The sequence below is a fragment of the Rhopalosiphum maidis genome, chromosome 3 (assembly GCF_003676215.2).
Source record: "Rhopalosiphum maidis isolate BTI-1 chromosome 3, ASM367621v3, whole genome shotgun sequence".
NCBI lineage: Eukaryota > Metazoa > Arthropoda > Insecta > Hemiptera > Aphididae > Rhopalosiphum > Rhopalosiphum maidis.
The window spans coordinates 74,098,021-74,123,960 of NC_040879.1; the positions used below are offsets into that span (position 1 = coordinate 74,098,021).

The following is a 25,940-nucleotide window of genomic DNA, read 5'->3' on the forward strand; positions in this document are numbered from 1 at the left end:
CAACAAATTCACGAATTACTTTAGAAGAATGTTTTTTCCTGTCATAGCTTCTTTTACAATACTCTCTAACATAGGCGTGCGCACGGGGGCAGCAGAGGCAGCATATGCTGCCCCTGGACTTTATTTGGGGCTACTGGGGCCGGCAAATATTAAATAATGGGCCTCGGTAAAATTATATTTCCACAAATGATTTTTTTTTTTTTTGGTCAAGTATAGATATGAATATTTTATGATATAGAATTTATCAGTATAAAACTAATAGACCTGTCTACTATAAAAAGAAATAGCCATGATTTTTAATCGTAAATATTATTATCATATTTTATGGTCAACAAATCTAAAAATAAACTGGGTTTTTAACGTTATCGTAATATCGTACACTAATATGCCATGACGATGCTGGCCCGCCACAACATTAATGATAGACGATATTAAATAGCGATTAGCAATTACGTAATTGGACTATTGGAGTTGCACTCGCACATCTTAATATTTTTCGACGTGCGACGTGCTCATTGCTCAATACCTACAATTGTCCTACATTATTATAAGACTATAATAGTAGTAACTAGTAAGTTGTAACATTACTGTTGTGTCATGTCCGGTAAACGAAAGGGCGGAGCTGAAAAAGCCCGTGAAAAGAAAAGATTGTTGCTTTTGAATGCGAGCGATAAATGTTATAAGTTAAAGGACATGTTTTCAAAAAATTCAAAACTTTCAAATACGCCAAGTACATTGAAATCTGACACCAATGCTGTTGGGCAATCCAATGATAGAATCGGTAAGTTTTATCCACTGACTTATTAAAATTATAGGTCAATAGTTTTATTATAAGTATTTAACTCTATCATAGTATAATTAAATATTTTTATTTATTTATATTTTATGGTTTTAGTTTTAAATGAAATAAAAGATCTTGTTACAGTCGAAAAAATCTATTCAAGTTTATCAAATGATATGTTTGGTAAGTTATGAATATAATATTAACAAATTATTAGTTAAGTAGGTAAGCTTTATAAAATGGTCTTAAATAGTTAAATTCATACCTAATCAAATTATTGTTAAATTTAATAAAATTGTAATTAAGTACTTGTTCCATATCCTTACAGTTACATTACGGTATTTAAATAATTTTCCAATTAGTTGATACATCACTGAAAACTATGTCCAATGTAACAAATCTTATTATGGCAGATAAAATTGATTCAAGTGTATCCAATGATAGTATTGGTAAGTTATTAAAATAATAAATATTAACAAATTATTAATTAAGTAAATATTAAAAAATAGTCTTGATCAAATAATTGTTAAATTTAATTTCTAAAATGTGACAACAACACTTACATTGTTAGGTAGTATCAAGGGCGCCCATATGGGGGGGGGCAAGGGAGGGACATGTCCCCCCCCTGGAAAATGTAGAAAATATTGGAAAATTGTTTACTGTGGTCAGAATCTATTTATTTAGAAAAAAATTAATTAAATATTAAAATATATGAAAATCTATAATTAATTGTTTATGGAAAATAGGTTTATTTACTGTGGCAAATCAAGTTATCAGCTATAAATAACAACAATAAATAAACAATGTTCATTAGATATTATTATAATATATATTTTGTCATGAGTTCGGACGGTTTTACTGCTCGCGAAATAAACATTCATGTTTAAATTTAGACGCGCTATACGTACTGGTTTCACTGTTCGTCGCCGTCGTCGTGTACCGCTTCATGAATTTACTTATAATACTGTAGTGTGGCCCGACCCTTACATTTTATAGTAAAAAATAGAAAAGTGAAAACTATTCAGTATTTCAGTCGTTACACTTTTGTTGTGTCAAGTGTTATATTACTTAAATATATTTAATAATAAAATAATGAGTACTATTAATAAATTAAAAAAGTATGTATTTACTCCGAAACGTCAAAACCCAGAGCCAGAAACAAGTTCTTCACCCATGTATGAAAGTAAGTTTTCAAAAGTAATCCTTATTAGTTATTATAATAATATGTAAGATATATTAGATATTAGATGGATCTAGACAGATTACGTATTTTAATAGTAATTAGTAGCATAGATTTAATATCATTTATTATTTATTAATCAATACTAAATAATTGGAAACTATAATTGAATACCAAATGGTATATGATATCTGGTTTAATTTTATCTCATTACTGTTCTATTTTTTTAGATGATGAAAAAAACTGTAAAAAATCGAAAATTTTAGATTATTTTAAAACAAAAACTGCAAAAATGGACAACAAAATTGTAGAGAAAAATTGTAATAACCCAACCATTTCTGTAGTCGATGTGTTAACTCCGTGTGAGTATACAAATGTTTTAATGTTTTAATATTTAATTACTTACCTATTAGATTTTTTTTTTTAATCCATGAAAATAAACATATAAATACAATGATTTAAATAATTATAAATAAAAAAATAACAAAGCTACATTTATTATATAAATTAATATATTTATATAGGTAATGCACAAGTCACATCTACTAATAGTAATACATGTGTCAGTACCATGATTGATCCAGACATATCTGAAGTAGTATCAACACCTTGTAAGTATAGGATTTATTTTATTCATTTAAACATTTTTATTAGAACATATCATATATGTAGGATTAAATATTTATTATAATTAAATATTTTATTTTTTCAATTTTTCTATATAATTATGTAAATTCAATTACTTTTCAGGTGTAAGTAACGATACTAACATTATAATATATAATTCGTCAGATGTTGGAGATTTTATTAATATTCATCCAATACCAGAAGATAAAAAGTACAGTCTACTAACTAATCCATACAAACCAACTATAAATTATAATTTTAAAAATGACATGGCATCAAATTCTAAACGTGCATTTAATTTGAAGTACTTAGAAATGTATGATTGGATGATTTATTCACCTAAACATAAAGGGGTTTTTTGTAAATTTTGTGTTTTGTTCAAAGCTAATGTACACAGAGGTAAACAAGGTTCTTTTATTATTACACCATTCACAAAATTTTATCAGATAATTGAAGAGTCAAAAAAACATGAAAAAACACAGTGGCATAATGATTCAAAAGTTACAGCAAAATTGTTTTTAGACAGTATGAATTCAAAAAAAATAAATGTTATTGAGCAAATTAATGCTACAGTACACAAAGAAGTTGAAAATAATAGAAAAAAATTAAGACCAATTATAAAATCAATATTGTTTTGTGGACAACATGACATTGCCCTTAGAGGAAACACTGCTGATAGAGGTAATTTTGTTGATTTATTAAAATTTCGAGTTGATTCAGGTGATAATATTTTATCGAACCATTTTGACACGGCCTCTGGGAAATCCAAATATATATCACATAGAATTCAAAATGAAATTATTCAAATTTGTGGTCAAGTAATTCGTAATGATATTGTATCCCAAGTCAATAATTCAGTTGCATTTTCTCTACTGGCTGATGAAACAGCAGATATTGCAGGAAAAGAACAATTATCTATTGGTGTAAGATATATTGATATTAATTATGTAGTGCATGAGGAATTTATTGGATTTAGTGAAATACATATTTTAAATGCAGAAGGTGTATCAAGAAGTATATTAGAATCGACAGAAAAATATGGTTTAAATATGTTGAAACTTGTTGGCTTAGGATTTGATGGTTGTTCAACCATGAGTGGCAAAGAAAATGCTGTACAGGCAATTATCCGAAAAATATATCCAACTGCTTGTTATTTTCATTGTGCTTCACATAAACTCAATTTAGTAGTTAACGATCAAAATTCAATTCCTGAAATCAGAAATACTATTGGTACTGTAAAGGAAATAATTAAGTTTTTTAGAGAAAGTATTTTGAGAAGAAAACTTATTCCAAATATTCCATTATTTTGTGAGACACGTTGGTCAGAAAAGTACAAATGTATACGGTTATTTGATAACAATTTTATTGAAATTAAAAATGTTCTTGAAAAGTTATCTATTAGTTCAGAAGCAAATACTGTTACAAGAAATCGTGCGTTCCAACTTTCATCAGCCACATCAAATAGTACTTTTTTGATTAGTTTAAAAGTAATTGCTTATTACTCTTCTGTTCTAGAACCAGTTGTGACCAAATTACAAGGTACAAGTGTTAATCTTCATTCTGTTCATAAATTTGTTAAAACAGAACTTCTTGGCATATTGAATAAACATAGAGAAAACAGCATAGAGTATTTTAATACAATTTTTGAGGAAATCACTGAAGCAGCAAATAGCTTAGATTTTGTACTTAAAATACCTCGAAGAACAAATAATCAGAGTCAACGATCAAATCATAATTGTTCATCAAATGATTCTATCAAAGATTATTACAGAGTATCCATATATATACCATATTTAGACTCTATTATTAGTTCGTTAAATAATAGATTTAATGAAAACAATGAGACTCCATTTAAATTATGTTGGTTGCTTCCAAATGAAATGATTAAACTACAAAAAAAATGAATATTTGAACATACTTCAAGATATTGAAAATCATTTTAAAATACCTAATATAAAAGTTAATGGTTTAATTTGGTATGATTATTGGCAATTAAAATCACAATCATTTATAAATGATACAATGGAAGATTATAAAAAATTATTGGTGGAGTGTGAATTTTTTCCTGCCGTCAAGAAATGTATAATGATCTATATTACATTACCACCTACAACATGCACTGTAGAACGATCATTTAGTACGTTACGAAGAGTAAAAACATGGACGAGATCTACAATGAGTGAAGATAGACTTGACGGGTTATTTATGATAAGTGTACACAGGGAAAAAATTAATGATAAAAGGAATGAATATATAGAAGAAGTAATAAACATATTTGGTATTAAAAAAAGAAATTTACAATTTTTATTTGTAAATTAATATTTTAATAAATATAATTAATTGTTTTCAGTGTCCAATTTATGTTTTTAATTAAATAAAAATTCGATTAATTACTTTTATGGTTAATTGGTTAAATAATTATCATTTCATAATCTTCCAGTTTGATTTACATAATATAATGTAATAGCATAATAATTAGCAGTAGACCTCTTCCTATCTCCTATTCCTATTCCTATTTATAAATGTATTGATAAATTAAGATTTTGTCCCCCCCTTGAGAATTTACCTATGGGCGCCCTTGGGTAGTATGTAATATGTACCTCCTATACTTAACTTTTAAAAGTAAAAAGTAAAATCAATTTTTATTTTTTTATTAGAAATTTAGAAATTACTGCATTTTATTATTTTTATTATATATAATTGATAAAATCAACGAAAATGGCATTAAATTATTTCATATAACATAATTTATCCTTTTTTTATATTATTTATATTATTATAAACTATTATGCAATAATAACCTGATTATGTATTTTAGTACCCGTACATAATAATGATCCGATAAACCAACTTCCAGTGAATCGTCTTGAACTCAGAAATCGAATAAGAGCTGGTCCATACCGCCCAATCATGGAATCTTATCCAAAAACAATGCAAGGAGCATCAGAAAGATCGTTTCAAAAATCCTGGTTTGAAAAATATGTATGGTTAGAATATAGTCCATCTAAAGACCTAGCATTTTGTTTTCCATGTAGGATCTTTAAGGGTAATAATTTAAACAGCAGTCAATTAGATGATGCATTTTCTAAAACTGGTTTCTGTAGTTGGTATAGAGGTATTAATCGTTTTAATAAACATCAAATTACTAAATCCCATATTTTTAGTACCCAAGCAATGGCTGATTACTTAAATACTACTTCTATTGATCAACAAATAGATATAAGTAGAAAAGAATATATTTCCAAATGTGAAAGTGATCGTTTGCACAATAGAAAAATTATGAAGCGTTTGATAGATATAACTTTGTGTCTTGTTAAAGGAGGAAGGCCTTTTAGAGGTCATGATGAAGGAGAAAAAAGTAATCAAAAGAGTTTATTCAAAGAAATAGTTAATACTTTTGCTAAATATGAAATAGTTTTGAAAGAACACTTTGAAAATGGCCCAAAAAATGCAAAATATACCAGTAATAGAATCCAAAACGACCTAATTAGTTCCATACATAATGTTCTTATTAAAAAAGTAAAAGCAGATTTACAAAATGTATATGTTTCAATCTTAGCCGATGAAACTAGTGATGTTGGTCATCATGAGCAACTTTCAATCGTTATACGATATTTTGATGATCAAATGAATAGACCTGTTGAAACTTTTCTCGATTTAGTACGGTTAGTTTCTGTTAATGCTGAATCTATATTCACAGCTATAAGTAATATTATACATTCCAAATTTGGTATAGGTTGGTCATCAATAATTGCTGTGTGTTTTGATGGGGCCTCTACAATGTCTGGTAATATAGGTGAGGTACAAAGAAAATTCAAAGAGATGAATGCAAACATTTTGTATGTACATTGCTATGCACACTGCTTAAATTTGTCATTAATTGATTCAATCACAAGTAATACAAGTAACAAAAATCAAGTAGTATTTAACTTTTTAGGATCTGTTCAATTTTTATACTCTTTCATTGAAGGCAGCCCTACTCGACATGCTATTTTTGAAAATATAGCTAAAGAACATGGGTCTAATCTTCAAACGTTAAAGTCATGCTCAACAACAAGGTGGGCATGTCGCTCAGAGGCAGTAAATGCTATTAAACATAACTATAGAGCATTATTAAAAGCGTTAGACGAAATAACAAAAAAGAGTTTGCTGCCAGATGTAAAAATGAAGGGCTTAGGACTTCTAAAGTCAAATCAAATCATTCAATTTTATTTTTTGTATGAATATGATGCAACCTATTTTACAACTAGTTTTAAAAGTGAGTTCTTCATTACAAACTCCAAAGTTAGATCTTTTATCTGCAGTTAAACATATTCAATCTCTTAAGTCTTCACTAATTTCAATCAGAGATTCATATGATGAATTTGAATTAATTTTTAAAAATACAGAAAATGTTTGTATTAATCATAATATTATTATACCTCCTATTAAAAATAGGAAAATATCTAAAAAAATAGATAATGCTACCCAAACACAACATATTTTTAAAACTAAGTTTGATGAAATGAGAGTGAATGTTTACAATACAACTTTAGATACATTAATAAATGGACTGGACTTAAGATTTAAGCAAGAAACATTAGACATAATAAATATAATAGGTAATCTTGTGAATTTGGATATTAAAATGGAAAATTATAACACAGAATTTGACCTATTGAATAAATATTTCCATATTTCTAAAGAATCATTAATTTCTGAGATAACCCTTTTGAAACAATTAGAAGATACTCCTAAAGGTACTTGCTCTGGTTCTGTTTATAAGTGGCTTGATTGGTTAAACAAATGTGATCGATCAAATATTTTTAATAATTTTTTTCTGTGTTTAAACATGTTTGTTATTATCCCCGTCACGAGTTGTGGTTGCGAGAGGAGTTTTTCTAAACTTACCATTGTTAAAAGCAAACTTAGATCTACCATGACACAAGATAGACTAAATGCATTATTGTTTCTATTTGTTGAACAAGAATTAACTTCTTCTGTAAATATTGAGAGTGTAATTGATGAATTTAAAAATTTATTACCTATAGAGCGTAGATTAGTATTATAAGTTTGTGAAAAAAATGTATATTTATATAAATATATATAAATTAATAAGAGGTTTTATTTTTTTCTTTACAACCATATGTTATTACTTTAATTATTATTTTTTAAATATATACTTTATATTATTATTAATGTTTGTTTATTTTATCATATTATAAATAATATTATTAACTATAGGCTTGTGGAAAAGTTACACCTTAAGTGGCTTAGTACCTTACTGTACAACTGTTTATCCAAATAAACAATGCAACTTTAATTTTGATACCCAATAGCAAGAATAGTAAAACTATGGGCTGGGTTTAATAATGAATTTGAAGAATGGGCCGAATTAATCTCTTGCTGCCGCTGAAACCGGAGTCTGCGCACGCCTATGCTCTCTAATATATCAGAACCCATAGCCTATAGCAAATGTTCACAACCCGTGAGCCACGGCCTACTTGTGGGCGACGAGCCATAGGTATAATATTAAATATTATATATATTTAAAATAATATTATTATATATTTTTTGTTATATTTCTGATCATAATAATATTTAATCAATTTTAACTATAGTGTACAATAAGTGTACAATTAACGATACGATATCGAACGTTTAAATGTCATTTTTATCGTATTTATCGTGCACGGCGTGCGGGTTGTGATAAACTTAATAGGCCTTTCGATTTCGTAAATTGATAAATAGTTATTTTGCGACATTGGTTGTGTGTTTTGCGTCGTTGTGTCTGTTGTGAGTTACTACATAGTATTAAATAGTACATACTATTAACTACGCTACACGTAAATATGGATGCTTGGTTTTGAACTGGGTCTTGTCGTAAAACGAAGCTGTCAAGTGATGAAGGACTAATAGTAATGAGATTGTTGATGTGTCAAGTTTGAATATAACAAAGAAAACTAAAATAAATTTTCGTAAGTATAACCCTGACTTTTTAAACATCGGTTTTGTATTTTTTGGTACCGAGGAAGAGCCTATGCCGCAGTGTGATTTGTTTCGAAACGCTATCCAACGAATGTATGAAATTTTCAAAACTTGAAAGGCAACTAAACATCCTGAATGTGTAGGAAAATCTCTCGATTTCTTTCAAAAAAGAAATTTTTTCTATAACTAAATCAGTCATAGAAAAATCATTAAAACAAAACATATTAAATACCCAAATTTCTTATGAGCTTTCATTATTAAATTGCAAAGGGGTCAGCTCACACCGTGGGGGAAGAACTTATTATTCCCGCAGCAAAAATAATAAGTAATGCTTTGTTTGATGAAAAATGTACCAACAAATTAATGAAATTTCGTTATCAAATACGACTGTGAAAAGAGGAATTGATGAAATGTCGGAAAATGTGAAAATAGCTATTATTACTGTTTTAAACAAAGTGAATATTTTTCGCTGCAACTGGATGAAAGTACAGAAGTTACTGACCAAGCTAATTTATTAGCTTTTGTTCGTTTTGAGTTGAATGGTAATATTAAAGTAGAAATATTGTTTTGCCAGTCTTTGTCGACAAAAACTACTGGCGAAGAGATTTTTAACTGTTTGCAGCATAGCGTGACAAATTTTAACCCGTAAGATAAACGTATTTGTGGCATAGCAAGACAAAAAATAACCCACCAATATGAGCATTGATATATTATTTCTTTTAATAAACCATGTTTATTTAAGTCTAAGAAATAACCAATTTAGAAATTCAGTGTCATTCGTATCGCGAAGAAATGCGGTTACGTACTTCATAATAATGCTGCCACTATTTAAGTTCTCGCTCGTGATATATTATCAACAAACATATTAAAATTCATATAAGCTGATTAGAATCCGTTAAAAGTCATTATTTTAGCCGTGACGAAATAATATTTCAGTGTTTAAATTTTAACCTGTTGTGCCGTTCGGTCAATTTTTTACAATGAGCTCGCGGATGAATGAAAATAATATTGTCGAGTGTTTGTTCGAAGATTTACCTTCCGATAGTGACAGTTTTACGTCTTACGATGATTCTGATGCGAACGAAACTTATTTACCTAATAAAGATGTTGAAGTAACGGAAGACAACAATTTATCCGATGATTTGATGGATCAAAATGACGACGAATTGGTAGAGATTTTAAATCTAGATGAAGGTAACGTTTTTATTATTACCTAGTCCGATAAAAACGTGCAATTCTCAAAGGCAAATATATTTAAAAAATGACCATTCTAATAATCACATTCGTCGCCCCTTATTTCCACCAATCAATCAGGACCCAACAAAATATCAATCTACAGAAACTATTTAATTAGAAAACAATATTTTTGGAAATAATTCATCCGAAAATACATTAATACATAGTAATGAAAATAAACCATCAAATAATAGTTTTGAATTTACTGCTCCGACGTGGTCGAAAAATAATAATTTTTTACGAAATCATCTCCTTGAATTTATGTGCGCCAATGGTTCATCTAATATTATTGATATTGAAGCTGAACACACTCCATATTCAATTTTTAAATTATTATTTTCAAATGACATAATAGAGTTAATAGTGTACCAAACAAATTTGTATGTATACCAAATAAAGATGAAAACTGGAAAAAATTATATTCCTACAGATACAAATGAAATAATGACTTTTCTTGGTATGAATATTTAAATGGGTATAAAACGTGATCCAAACTATACAGATTATTGGTCTACAGCTTTGGACTTACATGATGATTATATAAGTTCTCTTATGACTGTAAATCGTTTTGGTTGGTTACTCTCATCTTTTCACTTAAATGACAACTCGGTTATGGCAAAAAGGGGCGAAACAGGTTATGATAAATTGTACAAAGTTCAACCTTTTTTAAAAAAATTTCGAGAAAATATTCAAAAATATTACCACCCACACAAAATTATTGCAGTCGATGAATCGATGATTAAGTTCAAAGGTCGATCAACTTTTTAAGCAATACATGACGAATAAACCAATTAAAAGAGGTAACAGGTATAATAGTTAGCTGATAAACATGGTTATCTTTGGAATTTCGATTTATACACGGGTAAAAGAGGTGACTGTCGAAACAAATCTTGAGGGACGAGTAGTCAAAAATTTAACAAATCCATTACATCATAAAAACCATAACTTGTACATTGATAAATTTTTTAAAAGTGTACCACTTTTGGCATACCTGAAATCAAAACGTATTTTTTGCTGTGGAACTGTTAAAAGTACTAGAAAATATTTGCCAAAGTTAGAGTTAGATAAAAACATGATCATGGGTGACATTGACTGGAACATGAGCGATGTGATATTACATTTCAATTGTCAAATGGAAAGACAAACGAGGAGTCACTTTGCTGTCCAACTTTCATAATCCTACTGATGTCGTTGATGTCAAAAGAAAATCAAAAGATGGAACCACATCAATAATACCTTGTGTCCTAGTGTTCTTAAGGACTATAATATGAACATGAACTGCGTCGATAAATTTGATCAATATAAAAAGATGTATCACATAGATAGAAAAAGTCGAAAGTGGTGGTATCACATATTTTTCTTTTTTTTTACGCAGCTATTGTAAATTCTCATATTAAATATACAAAAATGACATTAAAAAATTTTCGTCGTGAGATTTCAAAAACGCCGACAGAAAAGTTCCGCATCACCATCACCTATTTCCATAAAAAGACCTTATGTATCACCATCCGTTTTCAAGGACCAATCAGCACATCAGCTAGACTGGACGACAAGAAAAAGATTCGCTCATTGTAGCACTAAAGAAAAAGAAGTTCGCACAGATTGGAAATGCACCATAAGTGATGTACCACTTTGCATTTCAAAGTCCAGAAATTGCTTCAACAACTACCACTTATGTTAATATGTAAGTTTTTTTTAAGTTTTTGCTAATTTTAATATTATCATTTTTGATTTTAATATATTTTTTTAATTTATTACAGTGCAAAAAGAATAAAGAAAAATTTTGATGATCCTGCACAACGGGGCATTTTTTAACCCGCTTCTTTTTTGTTAATAAAAAAATAATTTTTTTAATTTTTGAGCATTTAATTATAAGTGACAAATAGTGTTTTGTTGTTAAAATAGTTCGAAAAAAATAAAAAACAAAGTTTGTGTGCAAGACGGGTGTTTTAATTTATTAAAATCTCCCGCCTCGAAGAGTTAAATCTGTTGACAGCTTTGTAAGAGAAAACGAAGTAGATTGGTCAAAGTGTTTAGGTTTGGCAACTGATGGGACACGTGCCATGTCTGGAATTCATACTGGATTAATTTGCCTAAGTTAGGTCAGTTGCTCCCTTCGAGATTGGGTGAATAAGCGGTCGGGGACAAGCTCACCACCGGGGGCGTGATCGACCCCCGGTGTCCAGCAAGATCAGGAAACGGAACGACACAAGACAACCGACGCGAGGCTGGCATCGGTGGTGATAGCCAAGCCAAAAACAAAATCAACATGGAAGTACAAAGCAACAATGACGAGTCCCGTCCTGGTGCCACTCTACCTGGGGTGGTCGGACACCAGGAGACGGCAGTTGGAGGTGGCTCGCTTCAAAGGTCGACATCAGCAAGCCAAAACCGGAACGAGGGGATGCCCAGCATGGCCCTCTCGTCCGGCAACACTACTACTGCTGAGACATTCGTGACTACGGTCACGCGACGGAATCAGGCATTACAAGGAGATTCGGATACGGATACAACAAAAACCCCCCCTGGAAAGTTGGCAACGAGGCTCGCAGAGGCAGCAACAACTAAAGACAAGGCGGAAGGAAACGCTCAGTTCCACAAGTGCCTAGAAGCTGTATACGACACATCCAAAAAGCTGGAGAACGAAGTAACCATTGCAACCAACACCAAAAAAGAGATTAAAGCACTGGTAACCAAACTGGCGACCGCTACAAAGGGACTGATCCATTGGGCCAGAGTCACTGGCAGAGTCAAGACGCAAACAATATCCAGAAGCTGTCAGGCAGGCACCACAGTGCAACACGAATGCAATGCCACCCAAACGGACGAAAAAGAGCTGGCACAAGCCGAACCCAGACACCAAGGATCCGAGCTTACCAGAGCGCTGGCAGAAATCAAAGAGATGATCAAAATACAAAACGCGACCATCTCCTAAATCGCGGAAGCATAAAAACTACAACTGCAGCAGCAACGGCTACAGCGGCAAGTGGGCCAGCAGCAACAACGACAGTGGCAGATAGGAGAGGAGGAGCAACGACCGCAGCAGCAGGCAAAGCAGCAGCGAAAAATACAATCAGAACGACAGCAGCCACGGCAAGAAAAATCCCAGCAACCACAACAGCAGCAAAACCAACGAGAAAACGGGCCAGCACAACAGCAACAGAGCCGCAAAGACAGCCAGGAACGACAACAGCAGCAGTTGCAGCCTTCAGAGCAGATCGAAACGGAGGAAGAAGACGGACAATGGACGACAGTCACCAATAAAAAAAAGCCAAAACGGAAAAAGAGGAAACGAAAACGCGGAGAAGAAAAAAGTGCAGAGACTGAGGAGAAAATTGCCTAAAAACGAAGCGGTCATTCTCAATGTGCCACCAGACGAACTCACCTACGCGGAAGCGATCAAAAAGGCAAAAGACGCAGTCCCAAACCTCGAAGAACTCGGGATAGAGGTAGTGGGAATCAGAAGAACGGCAACGTTCTCATCGAAGTCAAAAGCAAGGAAAACGCCGATCTCTTCGCCAAAAAACTGACGGAGAAATTAGGAGAGGAAATGTCAGTGAGACAAACCGCCAGAACGACACCAGTGCTCATCTCGGGAGTCGACGAGTCACTAGACGCCGAAGAAGTACGTGCAGAACTGACGAAAATCGACCGGGAGCTGGCCCACATCAAACCTTTTACAATCCGGACGGGAACGAACGAATGGTGCACGGCTATGATCGCAGCCCCTATAGCGGTTGCAATCCGCCTAGCCGCCGGACCGAATATCAAAATAGGATGGAATTACTGTAAAGTGAGAATACCAGAGGAGAGGAAGAGAGGAAAAGGTTATGCTACAGGTGCCTAGAGGCCGGACACCTTGCGGCGAACTGTTGAAGAGAGGACCGCACAAAATGCTGCTTTAAATGTAAAAAGAAGGGAGATGTGGCCAAGGAGTGCGTCGAGCAATCGAACATCACCAACCGAGATAGTGAGAACAACGGGACGGGAATCACACCCCAATCCGAACAGTCCCAAGGGACAAAATGATAAGAGTCCTGCAAATAAACCTGGCAGGAAAGAGTGCTGCTCAAGACCTAGCACTTCAAAAAGCACGCGAAGACAAGATCGATCTATTTATCGTGAGCGAATACTACAATTACGGACAAAACACGAACGAAGCCCATGGCTGGTACTGCGACAAAACCATCAGAGCTGCCATAATCAACTGCAACGACATTCCAATCGACGAGATAGGTGATGCACAAAACGGATTCTCCTGGATCACTGTACGGAAAACAAGGATATACGCATGTTATATCAGCCCAAACGTCAGTATAAGGGAGTACGAAGACTGGTTGACTAGACTCGAATTGAGCATCAGATCCGCATCCGGCGATGTCATTGTAGCTGGGGACTTCAATGCCAAGCATCGAGCATGGGGGATCCCCAGCAAACGATAACAAAGGAGAATCCCTGTTTGAATTTGTGAACGCTCTAGGGCTGATGGTGTGTAATCAAGGCAATAAACCCACCTGGCAGCGAGGTGACTCAGAGTCACATATCGATGTGACAATGGCATCAGCTAACTCGGCTGCAAGGGTCACCAACTGGAGAGTTCTGGAGGAATATTCTCATAGCGACCATAGCTATATCGAGTATAATATTGAGGACAATGCACCAAGACCATACAAAGAAATCACACGCCGAAATACCAGGAATATAGACGGAAAGAAACTCGAGAGAATTGTACTAAGCTGCGAAATCGATATCGGCGCAACAGCAAACGACAGTGCAGAGGCACTTAACCACGCACTAACCGGAATCTTGGATGAAGTAGCGCCAAGAACGAAAGTAACCTCCAAGAGAAAATCTGTGCACTGGTGGACGCCAGAGATCAAACGCTTGAGAGAAACAAGTAATCGTCTACGTCGTATCTACATGCGAAAACGGAAACGTTCAGGAGATGGTGAACGCATAGCAGAGAAAGAGGAACTGAAGAAAGCCCAACTCGAACTGACGAAGGCCATCAAAAAGTCAAAAGAAAAGTCATGGCGCGAGCTCTGCTGCATGGTGGAGTCCGACCCGTGGGGCAAACCTTATAAACTCGTTATGGGAAAATTTGTGCAAAAAGACCCCAATACCAGGCATTGATACACCAGGGAGAGTAGAATCCATTATCAAAAAGCTATTCCCAACACATCCCACCATAGACGTAGTGATATGGCCGGAAGGAGAAATCCCTATTCCGATAACATACGTGGAGCTGAAGCGAGCAACGAAGACACTCAAGTCAAATAAAGCACCGGGAATAGATGGAGTACCAAACGAGATACTGAAGAGAGTTGTCAATCTAAGACCGGGACTGATACTAGACATATAACAGATGCGTTACAAAGGCTAGTTTCCCTATTAATTGGAAAACGGCAAGGCTGGTACTAGTAAGAAAAGGAAACAAGCCGCTTGAAGACCCGTCCTCATACCGTCCACTATGTATGTTGAACACTATTATGAAATTATTCGAAAACATCCTGGACACTAGAATTAGAGACCACCTAGAACGAAATAATAGCATAGCTAACAACCAATACGGATTCCGCAAAGGCCATTCCACAGTGGACGCGGCTATCAGACTGAGGGATATAGTGGGTAGTCACACAGGAAGGCTAATGACTGGACTACTGAGACGACCGAAACGCCTTTAATTCGGCACCTTGGTCCGGTATCATCGATGCAGCCACCGGCAAAAGACTACCGACGTACCTATGCAAGCTACTGGACAGTTATTTCCACGACAGAAAATTAATGTACGAGACAGCAGGCAAAGAAGTAATGAAAGCACTATCGGCAGGCATCCCACAAGGATCGGTGATGGGATCTACAATGTGGAACGTCCTATACGACAGCCTTCTCTCCGAGCCTATGCCCGAAGGAGTTGAACTGATAGTGTACGCCGATGACGTCGTTATCATTGCAACAGGAAATGACAAGGTGAAAATAGAAAGACTATTAGAAGAAGCAGGTGAGAAGGTCCTGCAATGGCTAGAAGAAACCGAAATCGAACTGGCGATTCAGAAGTCAGAAGTAATCCTATTCACTAAGAGATGGAAACATAACGAATTAACGATAATGATAAGGGGATACACAATCCAATCCAAAAAAACCGTCAAATACCTTGGCCTGCACTTTGACGGAAAATTGAATTTTATTGTACATGCACTTATTGTCCAGGAGAGCTGATGACGTGACCACAATGCTCACGCGAATCATGCCGAACACAGATGGAGCAAAATCGCACAGAAGACTTCTAGCAAGCGTTACGCAGAGCATTATGCTTTATGGCGCACCAGTTTGGGCCAAGCACATGGGATGCAAAGGATGGACTGAAATGGGAAAAAGCAATAGGAAAATCGGCATCAGAGTCATAGCGGCATACAGAACCGTTTCAAAATCGGCTGTGGAAGTCCTATCCGGAATGTCACCCCCAGATCTGGTAGCGGAATACAGGAGTAGCATGAAGACGACAGAAGGAAAAGTAGAAGCAGAAGACAAAATGATACAAGCATGGCAATCAAAATGGGAACAGGCTGACAACGGAAGGTGGACTCATAGGCTGATACCAAACATTAAGAGATGGCACAAAAGAACGAGCGGTATGGTAGAGTACCACCTAACACAAGCCCTCACAGGGCATGGATGCTTTTCGGCATACCTACACCGATTCGGTAAGCTACCGTCACCTGAGTGTATGTTCTGTGGCTACCATACAGACGACGCCCACCATACACTTTTCGAATGCGACGCGTGGTACGGAAGAAGAAGAATTATGAACACACTGATTGGCGAGGACATCACGGCGGAGACGATGTTCGGGGTGATGTGGAATGCACCGAAAGGTGGAATGTCGTGGCGGATTAAAATTATTTTATATCACATCTAATAACACGCTATAGATATGAGCTATGAATTATGAATTAGGATGTTACATTTCAATAATAACCCTTTCTTACATTGTTAAAAAATAAAATTCAGTCAGTTTATTCAGTTGGTGGAAGTATGATTGCCTGCAGAGGTCTTTTTGGATTTAGGCAATACATTCTAAGAAAAAAACATAAATTTGGTATCAAAGTTTGTAAACTTTGTACTAGGAATGTTTACACATATGATTTTTAAATATATTCTGGTCAAGAGGTTAACACAGTAACAGCTACAGGAAATGTTGGCGAAAAGATTGTGATGAAACTACTAATAATTTATTAAATGCAGGACGAACATTATATACAGATAACTTTTATACAAATTGTGTTCTAGCTCGCGTGTTACTTCAAAATAAAACCCATTTAATCGAAAATATCTTTCTAAAGATGTTGTAGGGGCTGATGTTATCAACTTGTCATAGACTAGAGCAGTCATTCTCAAAGTGGGCGATAGCGCCCCCTAGTGGGCGTTGGTGGTCTTCAGGGGGGCGGTAGGATGCCCGAAGGAATTTTGGGGGCGTTGAGTTAGGTTTAGGGGCGATACAAAAAATTATATATATAAATATTATAATTATATTATATTAAAAAAAGTCTCATTTATATATTTATACATATATTAATACAAAATTTAATATAGTAAATCTATATTTATTAAAACAAAATACCACATATTCAATGATCGCGGATTAACCCTACAATGCGTGGTGTTGCCTGTGGGCAACAATGTGTATAATAGCCTCTAATATCAAAAATACTTTTCGTAAAATGTTTATAAATACTTATAAAAGTACTTAAGATGGTATATATTCATTTTATGGTGATTATAATAGTAAGGAAATAACTAATTATATTTATTTTAAGCCTTTTAATATTTTTTTTTTCGTTATCGGCATAAATGGGGTTACAAGTTTTTTGTTCTTAGTGGTGCCTCAGGTTTCGCATATAATTTTGAGTTTTGTTCAGGTCAAGAAAATAATAGTGAAAGTAGAAAAGCAAGTGAGCCAGACCTAGGTGCTAGTGCAAATGTCGTTATGCGCCTTAGTAGAGTTATACCTAATAACCAAAATTTTAAATTATTTTTTGACAATTATTATACTACTTTGCCACTGTTAGTTTATTTAAAAAAAAGAAATATATTATCTTTAGGCACTGTAAGGTTAGGTTTTGAGATATTTTGTAAATTGACACACATTTCATTAAAACGTTGTTCAATAATTGTATAATATATAAAGTCGCAATTATCAATATGGGTCATATAGTCTTCCGAGAACAGCCATATGTAACATATATTAATTATGTTCATAATTGTACATTTTACAGATGAATGTATAATGTTTTTTAAAATATATCCAATATTAGGATTTTGTTTTCTGAAAATATGAAATACCAATGAAATACAATAATGTATACATATTAATGTATTTTATGAATGTGTATATTTACTCATAATTGTATGCTGTGAAATCCGGAAACATGAACATTGAAAACAATTGTGAATGTAACATCTTCATTTTACTTGGTAAAAAAATAAAATTATCAAACATATTTTGAACAATGTCCCACAATTTTTGGGTAATGATGTTGTTTTCTAACAGAAATAATAATTTATTTAATTCTTGTCCCATCACAATTATATTATTTGTATTATAATCTTCATGACACGTTGTTGTTAAATTTGTTGTACTTTTCGCAGAACTGTAAAGAGTATTAATTACAAATTAAAAAAAAATTTTCGATCTTTAATTTTTTTACCAGTACTTACTTAAAATTATCAATATCGATAAGACTCTTAAAAGTTAAACTGGACACAATTGATTTTATTTCATTTTTGTAAACTGAATTTTTTTTTTTGACTGTTTATTTATATGTTTATTATCAGCAATAAGGAAATCTATTATTGATTGGTCATCAGTATTAATATTGAATTTGGATTTTACTTTATTAAATATCGAAAGATGTCTTGAGGTATTCGAACAGCCATTAAATGTGTCTAAATTAAACAATTTTTTTTGGATCTCCAAAGATTGGTACTTTAATACGTTGTCAATTTTGATGTTGAATAATCCTGATGCAAACGAAGCCAATTGTAAAGTTGAAGAATTTACTTTTGTATGCCCCATACTCTTAACGTAGGCGATCATTTTTGCAACGGCCATTATTGATTTCTTTGGAAAATTAATAATATTTTATTATTTGTAAAATGAGTAGTATACATTATTATACTTACATCGCTATGGCGTGCAATTATTTGCCTCTTCATTTGCCTTGCCCTAAGCACCTTTTTTGGGGCGGACCGGCCCAGTATGGGTTCTCTAGTCCATCGCAAACTGCCGTTATATTTCATGTCGTTATACAACATACTATCTGGTGCTTCTATGACAAATAAAAGAACAACTTAATTTAATATAATTATTCCATGTACAAAACATGCATTACTCACTCTGAGCATTGGCTATTTTATTACAATACTTAAAACTTTACGTTTTATATATAATTTATAACCTTAAATAAAAATTGTCCGTGTATGGTCTACTATGGTTGTAGTGATAGGCATTATTGATTGACCAGTGTGGTTACTGGAAATAACGCAGCTACTGTTTTCCGTAAGCAATTGAAAGTAAAACAACAATACGAATTGATTAAGAATATTCTTCTTTTATATCAGTGGTATACAAATAGTGATTATTTTCCTATAATTAATTAAATACCGAATAATAGGACTACCGAATTGAAACCTTCACTGTTGGATTGCAAATGTTCCTGGCTACCATCCCTGCTGGTTTCGTGTAAAAATATCAAATACCCTTTATGCATTGAGCTGACGGCTGGAGTGAGGCCGATCGCCCTATAATCACCCAGGAGGTTGTGCAAATTTTGATTTCAAAAATTAATTAAAGAACGAATAATAAGACTACCGACTTGAAACCTTGACTGTTTCATTGCAAATGTTCCTGGCTACCATCCCTGCTGGTTTCGTGTAAAAATATCAAATACCCTTTATGCACTGAGCTGACGGCTGGAGTGTGGCCGTGCACCATGGAATCACTGGGAACTATGCAAATTTCTATGAAAAAAATTAATTTAAGACCGAATAATAGGACTACCGACTTGAAACCTTCACTGTTTCATTTCAAATGTACCTGGCTACCATCCCTGCTAGTTTCGTGTAAAAATACTGAACACCCTGTAGGCACCGAGCTGACGGCTGGAGTTTTTAAAAGTGAATTCAGTAACCAAGTTCTCAAAATCGACTTTGCAAGTTTAAGTGTGATCGCTTAGATACTTGGAAATCGGACTAAACATGTTAAATAAATCACAATTGTACATAGGTACAAAACCCGTAAGATCAATATTTAGCGAGATATGAAGGCGTAATTATGTTCACAAATTGTTATTTATTGAATTCTAAGACTATGTCAACGGAGTGTACATCAATCCAGTATTGCCGATACTTACGGTTTCTTTTTTATATAAAAATTAATTAAAGACCGAATAATAAGACTACCGAATTGAAACCTTCACTGTTAGATTGCAAATGTTCCAGGCTACCATCCCTGCTAGTTTCGTGTAAAAATACGAAAAACCCTGTAGGCACCGAGCTGACGGCTGGAGTGTGGCCGTGCACCGTGGAATCACCGGGAACTGTGCAAATTTCTATGAAAAAAATTAATTAAATACCGAATAATAGGACTACCGAATTGAAACCTTCACTGTTAGATTGCAAATGTTCCAGGCTACCATCCCTGCTGGTTTCGTGTAAAAATATCAAATACCCTTTATGCATTGAGCTGACGGCTGGAGTATGGCCGATCGCCCTGTAATCACCCGGTAGGTTGTGCAAATTTTGATTTCAAAAATTAATTAAAGACCGAATAATAGGACTACCGACTTGAAACCTTGACTGTTTCATTGAAAATGATCCTTGCTACCATCCCTGCTGTTTTCGTGTAAAAATATCAAATACCCTGTGTGCACTGAGCTGACGGCGGTAGTTTTTAAAAGTGATGCAGTAACCAAGTTCTCAAAATCGACTTTGCAAGTTTAAGTGCGATCACTTAAGTAATGGTCCTTATGCAAAGGACCGAAAATACTCCCCGGTTGCCGTTCCATAGAATTTGTCGACAAAATCGATGGGTCATTGGAGGTTAAATTGTAGACGTCTCGCGAATTTACGTAATAATCACGACCCCCCGCACACATAACTTCCCCGCCAGAAAACTTCCAATACATTCATTTCCGCGGAAATTCAAAAGCTGAATCGGAATCAGCGTCACGAGCTCTACAGAACTACAGTATTACATTGTTAAGTATCGAAATATAACGTACTGTAACATTCCCAAACAATTGACAAAAGTGTCGGGTACGATACTAAAACAATATTTTTCTTACTCGGCACTTTTGTCAATTGTTTGGGAATGTTACAGTGCGAAGTTTTTCGATACTTAACAATTTAACATCATAATTCTGTAGAGCACGGTCCGCTGATTACGATTCCGGTTTCAAATTTTTGCGGAAATGAATACCGTGGATGTTTTCGGGCGGGGAAGTTTGGCGGGCGCGGGGTCGTAAATATTACGTAAATTCGCGAGATGTGTAAATTTTAGCCCCCCACAACCCACTAATTTTTTCGACGAATCCTATGGAACGGCACCCGGGGAGTACTTTCGGCCCTTTGGAGGGGGGTCGAAAAACCAATATTGACCGAGATATCGACCTTCGGAATTAAAAATTTATTAATTTTAATTAAAGGCATTATACAAATAATATAATATTGACCTTTATTAATTATTATTATTATTATTTTATTAATATATCCACAGGAAAGCGGATTTTATTTATTGATTTTATGTCACTGTTTTTATTATTATATTATGACAATACAGAAATTGTGATTGAATTTATTTTTCAATTTTATTATTATGCATAGGTTACCTGTCATTAAAAATAAAATACATCGTAAATGTTTCAAAACAATAGGTATTCTGATATAATGAAACCTTCACTGTTGGATTGCAAATGTTCCTGGCTGCCAGGTTAAAAAATGTAATGTTGCCAGATGATTCTATTCTAATGAAACAACCTAGGGGCACTACTGCCCATTGTATATCCAAAGTGTTAGATACAGACATAGTTGCTGTCATATGGAAAGATACAAAAATTGTAAGTTTGCTGTCGACATTTACTGCTATAGACCCAGTTGTAAAAGTAAGTAGGTTTGACAGAAAACAAAAAAAAAGAATTGAGGTTGACTATCCAAATATAATACAAGTCTATAACAGACACATGGGTGGTGTTGATTTACTAGATGGCTTACTTGGGCGTCATAAGATAAAGATGAGGAGTAGAAAATGGTACATGAGGGTTTTCCACCATTTATTGGATGTAACTGTAGTAAATTCTTGGCTTCTACATAAAAGAATTCAGAAACAGAAAGGAAATAATAGTGTGCTATCATTGGTAAAGTTTAGGGAACAACTTGCTTTATCTCTCTGCAAAATTGGTACCTATACCCCAAAACGTGGACGTCCCACCAATGATGTACAAGAAGGAATTATAAAAAAAGGTAAAATGGGCACTAAAATAGGACAGCATGCACCTCCAAAAGAGGTGAGAACTGATAAATTAGATCATTGGCCAATTGAAAGTGAAAAAAAAACTAGATGTAAGAATCCAGGTTGCAAAGGTTTTACTTTTATGATGTGTGGAAAATGTCAAATAAGTTTATGTTGTGGCAAAGGACTAACTTGTTTCACCAAATGGCATACAACATAAAAATTCATTATAATTTTTAAATTATTATTTTAGTTTTTTGTGACTTATATTAGTTATTTTGTTTTATTTTGTTATGTATTGACAGTTCAGTCAATTACATTTTTGTTCTAAGTTTATACCAAAAAGGTTGTTAATTTTTTATTATTTTTATTTCTATATTTTTTTTTGTTACATATTGATACTACATTGATTACTACTTAATGTTACATTTTTAAAAAATTATACTTTGTTTTGTAATTGGCAAGTTAGTCAATTATTTTATTATATTTATAGTTAATCAATAAACAGTAAAACTTTTCAAGATATACATTTTTAAATTTATTAAATAATTAATTATGTTGTACCCATAAACGCATAGTGTTGCTCACAGGCAACAAACTAAAAAATTGGTTTTTTAGGGACTTAAAATACCAAAAAAATTTTTTAATTATTTTTCCCTTGATAAGAAGTAATAAAACAACCCAAAAAAAATTTAAAAAAAAAAAAAATAAATCATGCATTGTAGGGTTAACTAATAATATAGCTAGTATATTATAGCTAATAATATACCACCAATACGTAATGTGCGACGCGATGGCCCACGGGTTTCCAGGTATTGTCGTGTAGATATAAAAAGTTCCTAGAAGTTTCGTCGATGTCGTCGTCGGTATTTAATGATCATTAGCGTTATCGTAACTGCGACAATAGTCGATAACTTAGTATTTATATTTTATAATATTATATTGCGTCCAATTTACGATGCAAGCCTTAACTCAGACTTTAGTATACGATTTGGTGTCGAACCGTGCCGACCACGTTTTTATTTTTTGTGCACTTATAAAATATCTACATATTTCTGAAGTGAAAACTATGTCGGAAGCAAAAAAGAAAAAAAGACAATACAGTGCGGAATACATAAAATACGGATTTATTCAAAGTCGGATAAATCCATCATCGCCAATGTGCCTCATATGTCAAAAAACATTTTCAAATGAAGCAATGAAACCTTCTCGATTACTCGATCATTTTAATAAAATGCATTCAGATATGAAAGACAAAGATGTGACTTACTTTCAAAATATGGAAAAAAAGTACGTAGCTCAACCTACTTTGTCAACGCTTTTTTCTGCGGCTTCTAAGCAAGATAATGATGGGCTTCGTGCGTCGTACAATATATCACTATTAATTGCTAAAACAGGCAAACCGCATACCATTGGGGAAGACTTAATTTTACCAGCATTAAAAGAAGTAATAACAACTGTGTTCCATAAACCAGCGGCAGATATTATCCGAAAAATTCCTTTGAGCAATAGTTCTGTACAAAGACGAATTGATGAGATGGCCGAAAATATTGAAGAATCATTGTGCAATCATTTGAAGACTTGTCAATTTTCAATTCAGTTGGATGAGTCCACTTTACCAACTAATGAAGCATTATTGTTATCATACGTGAGGTTTATAAAAAATGAGAAAATATGTCAAGAACTATTATTTGCGATAAATTTAGAGACAAATACAAAAGGAAAAACCATATTTAATACACTGGAAAAGTTTTGTTATGAAAAGCAAATCCCTCTGATGAATATTATGTCAATTGCTACTGATGGTGCCCCAGCTATGACAGGGCGACACAAAGGCTTCATAGCGTATTTAAAAAATAAAGTTCCAGACGTGCTTGCTGTACATTGCGTCATTCATCGCCAGCATTTAGTTGCAAAAAATCTGAGTGAAAGCCTGCATAAATCACTGCATTATGTTATTAGAGCAGTTAATAAAATCAGAAGCAACTCACTAAATGACAGATTATTTAGTCAACTTTGCGTTGCTAATGATGAAGATTTCAATCGATTGCTGCTTCACACAGAAGTGCGCTGGCTGTCAAAAGGTACTTGTCTGACTCGATTTTACAATCTGTTTGACTCTGTGATAGAGTTCCTGAAAAACAGAGACACAGGACTTCGCGATAACCTCATCACATCAAAGAATGATATTTCGTACTTGACAGACCTCTACAAGTTATTTAATGATGTCAATCTCCAACTTCAAGGTGACGACTTGAACTTGATTAAAACAAAAACTGTCATTTCTACATTCGTTGCCAAACTGCTATTATACAAGAGAAATATTGGTAGACGTGAATTTAATAACTTTCCTAATTTAGCAGCAGCATCTTTTATCAACGATGACTTGGTTGTTTACTGTCAACACTTGGAGAACCTCCACAATGATTTCAAAGAACGATTCCAGGACATTTTAAACATGGACATACCAGACTGGGTATTAGATCCTTTTTCAAATGTCAACACAGCAGAATCATCCCAGTTAGAAGAACAACTTTTAGAATTGACCACAAATGAGGAAATCAAATTCAAATTCAAGAATGGCTATCAAGAATTTTGGCTGCAAAAGCCAATCATGGAACTGTACCCTAGTTTATGGTCGATTGTTCAACGATTTCTGATAGCATTCCCATCATCGTATTTGTCTGAGCGTGGATTCAGTGCTGTAGCAACACTGCTAACAAAAAAGAGAAATCGGTTGCTTGTTACCGAACGCGGTGATTTACGGCTGTTTTTGAGTAAATTTGAGCCAGATATTAACAAACTCGTTAATGCACATGGATTCCATCACATTAAGTAAATTTTATATTTTGAATTCATAACTTTTTTAGCATGATTTTAATAAAAATAATTTTAATTATAAATGTTTCGTTTTAATAAAAATACTTTTAAGTATGAAAAAGTATGCGTTTTAATTGCTGTCATCCAAAAAGCTAATTTAAAATTTATGTTAGAACTCAGAAATTAGATATAGCATATTTATATATTATAAATTGTAATATCTATTTTTAAAAGATATAACAGATGCTAAGTTAATTTTTTTGGGGGGGAGATAGTGGGCGCTAGACAATTTTTGATTCTCAAGGTGGGCGGTGGATGAAATAAGTTTGAGAACCTATGTTTTAGATTATCGACAGAAACTATTTGTACGGTATTCACCGAATCAAATTTTGGCAAAATGAATTCAAAGGCAAATGAAAGTATATGCCATAACATCTGTTGCTATTCGTAGCTTAGCTTTGAAATAAAACTTGGTGTCTTACAAAAACATTCTGCAGCACTATGATCTCGGTATAATTCTAGTTTAGCTCCCAAGCGATATTTTGGAATTTTTTTTTTTCGAAATGTATGTTTTTGTATGCTTTATTTCGTAGTACTTATAAAAAAAAGTCGCTCAAATTTCCTATGATAATTATGTTCAAAAAACTTCAAAATAATCGATTTTCCAAAATAATGGAATTTTTAAATTTAAAATACCGAAAGTTTGTAATTTTGTAATTTTTAAAACCAAAATGTGCGTTTTAAAGTTCTGAATAGAAAAGTATAAATTCAAAAATTTTCGTAAATTATTATTTTGGAAATTATCTATTCCCAAAGTTTAC

General features: G+C 33.5%; 5 protein-coding genes across 5 annotated transcripts; all 5 read left to right on the top strand.

The window, feature by feature from the left end:
- Positions 1-398: 398 nt before the first annotated feature.
- LOC113558373 (zinc finger MYM-type protein 1-like) lies at positions 399-6,896 on the top strand. Its single transcript, XM_026963828.1, has 4 exons — positions 399-781; positions 896-964; positions 1,144-1,230; positions 5,407-6,896. The coding sequence occupies exons 1-4, from the start codon at positions 598-600 to the stop codon at positions 6,894-6,896; spliced, it is 1,830 nt and encodes a 609-aa protein (XP_026819629.1). The 5' UTR covers positions 399-597.
- A 3,724-nt stretch (positions 6,897-10,620) lies between these two features.
- LOC113558374 lies at positions 10,621-10,968 on the top strand. Its single transcript, XM_026963829.1, has one exon. The coding sequence runs from the start codon at positions 10,621-10,623 to the stop codon at positions 10,966-10,968; it is 348 nt and encodes a 115-aa protein (XP_026819630.1).
- A 1,092-nt stretch (positions 10,969-12,060) lies between these two features.
- Positions 12,061-13,134, top strand: LOC113558375 (probable serine/threonine-protein kinase irlF). The gene is made up of 2 exons (XM_026963830.1): positions 12,061-12,678; positions 12,757-13,134. The coding sequence occupies exons 1-2, from the start codon at positions 12,061-12,063 to the stop codon at positions 13,132-13,134; spliced, it is 996 nt and encodes a 331-aa protein (XP_026819631.1).
- An 8,629-nt stretch (positions 13,135-21,763) lies between these two features.
- Positions 21,764-22,519, top strand: LOC113558376 (piggyBac transposable element-derived protein 3-like). Its single transcript, XM_026963832.1, has one exon. It carries the CDS (start codon positions 21,764-21,766, stop codon positions 22,517-22,519), a length of 756 nt encoding a protein of 251 aa, XP_026819633.1.
- Positions 22,520-23,368: 849 nt separating this feature from the next.
- On the top strand, positions 23,369-25,138 carry LOC113558377 (SCAN domain-containing protein 3-like). Its single transcript, XM_026963833.1, has one exon. The coding sequence runs from the start codon at positions 23,369-23,371 to the stop codon at positions 25,136-25,138; it is 1,770 nt and encodes a 589-aa protein (XP_026819634.1).
- The last annotated feature ends 802 nt before the right edge of the window (positions 25,139-25,940 follow it).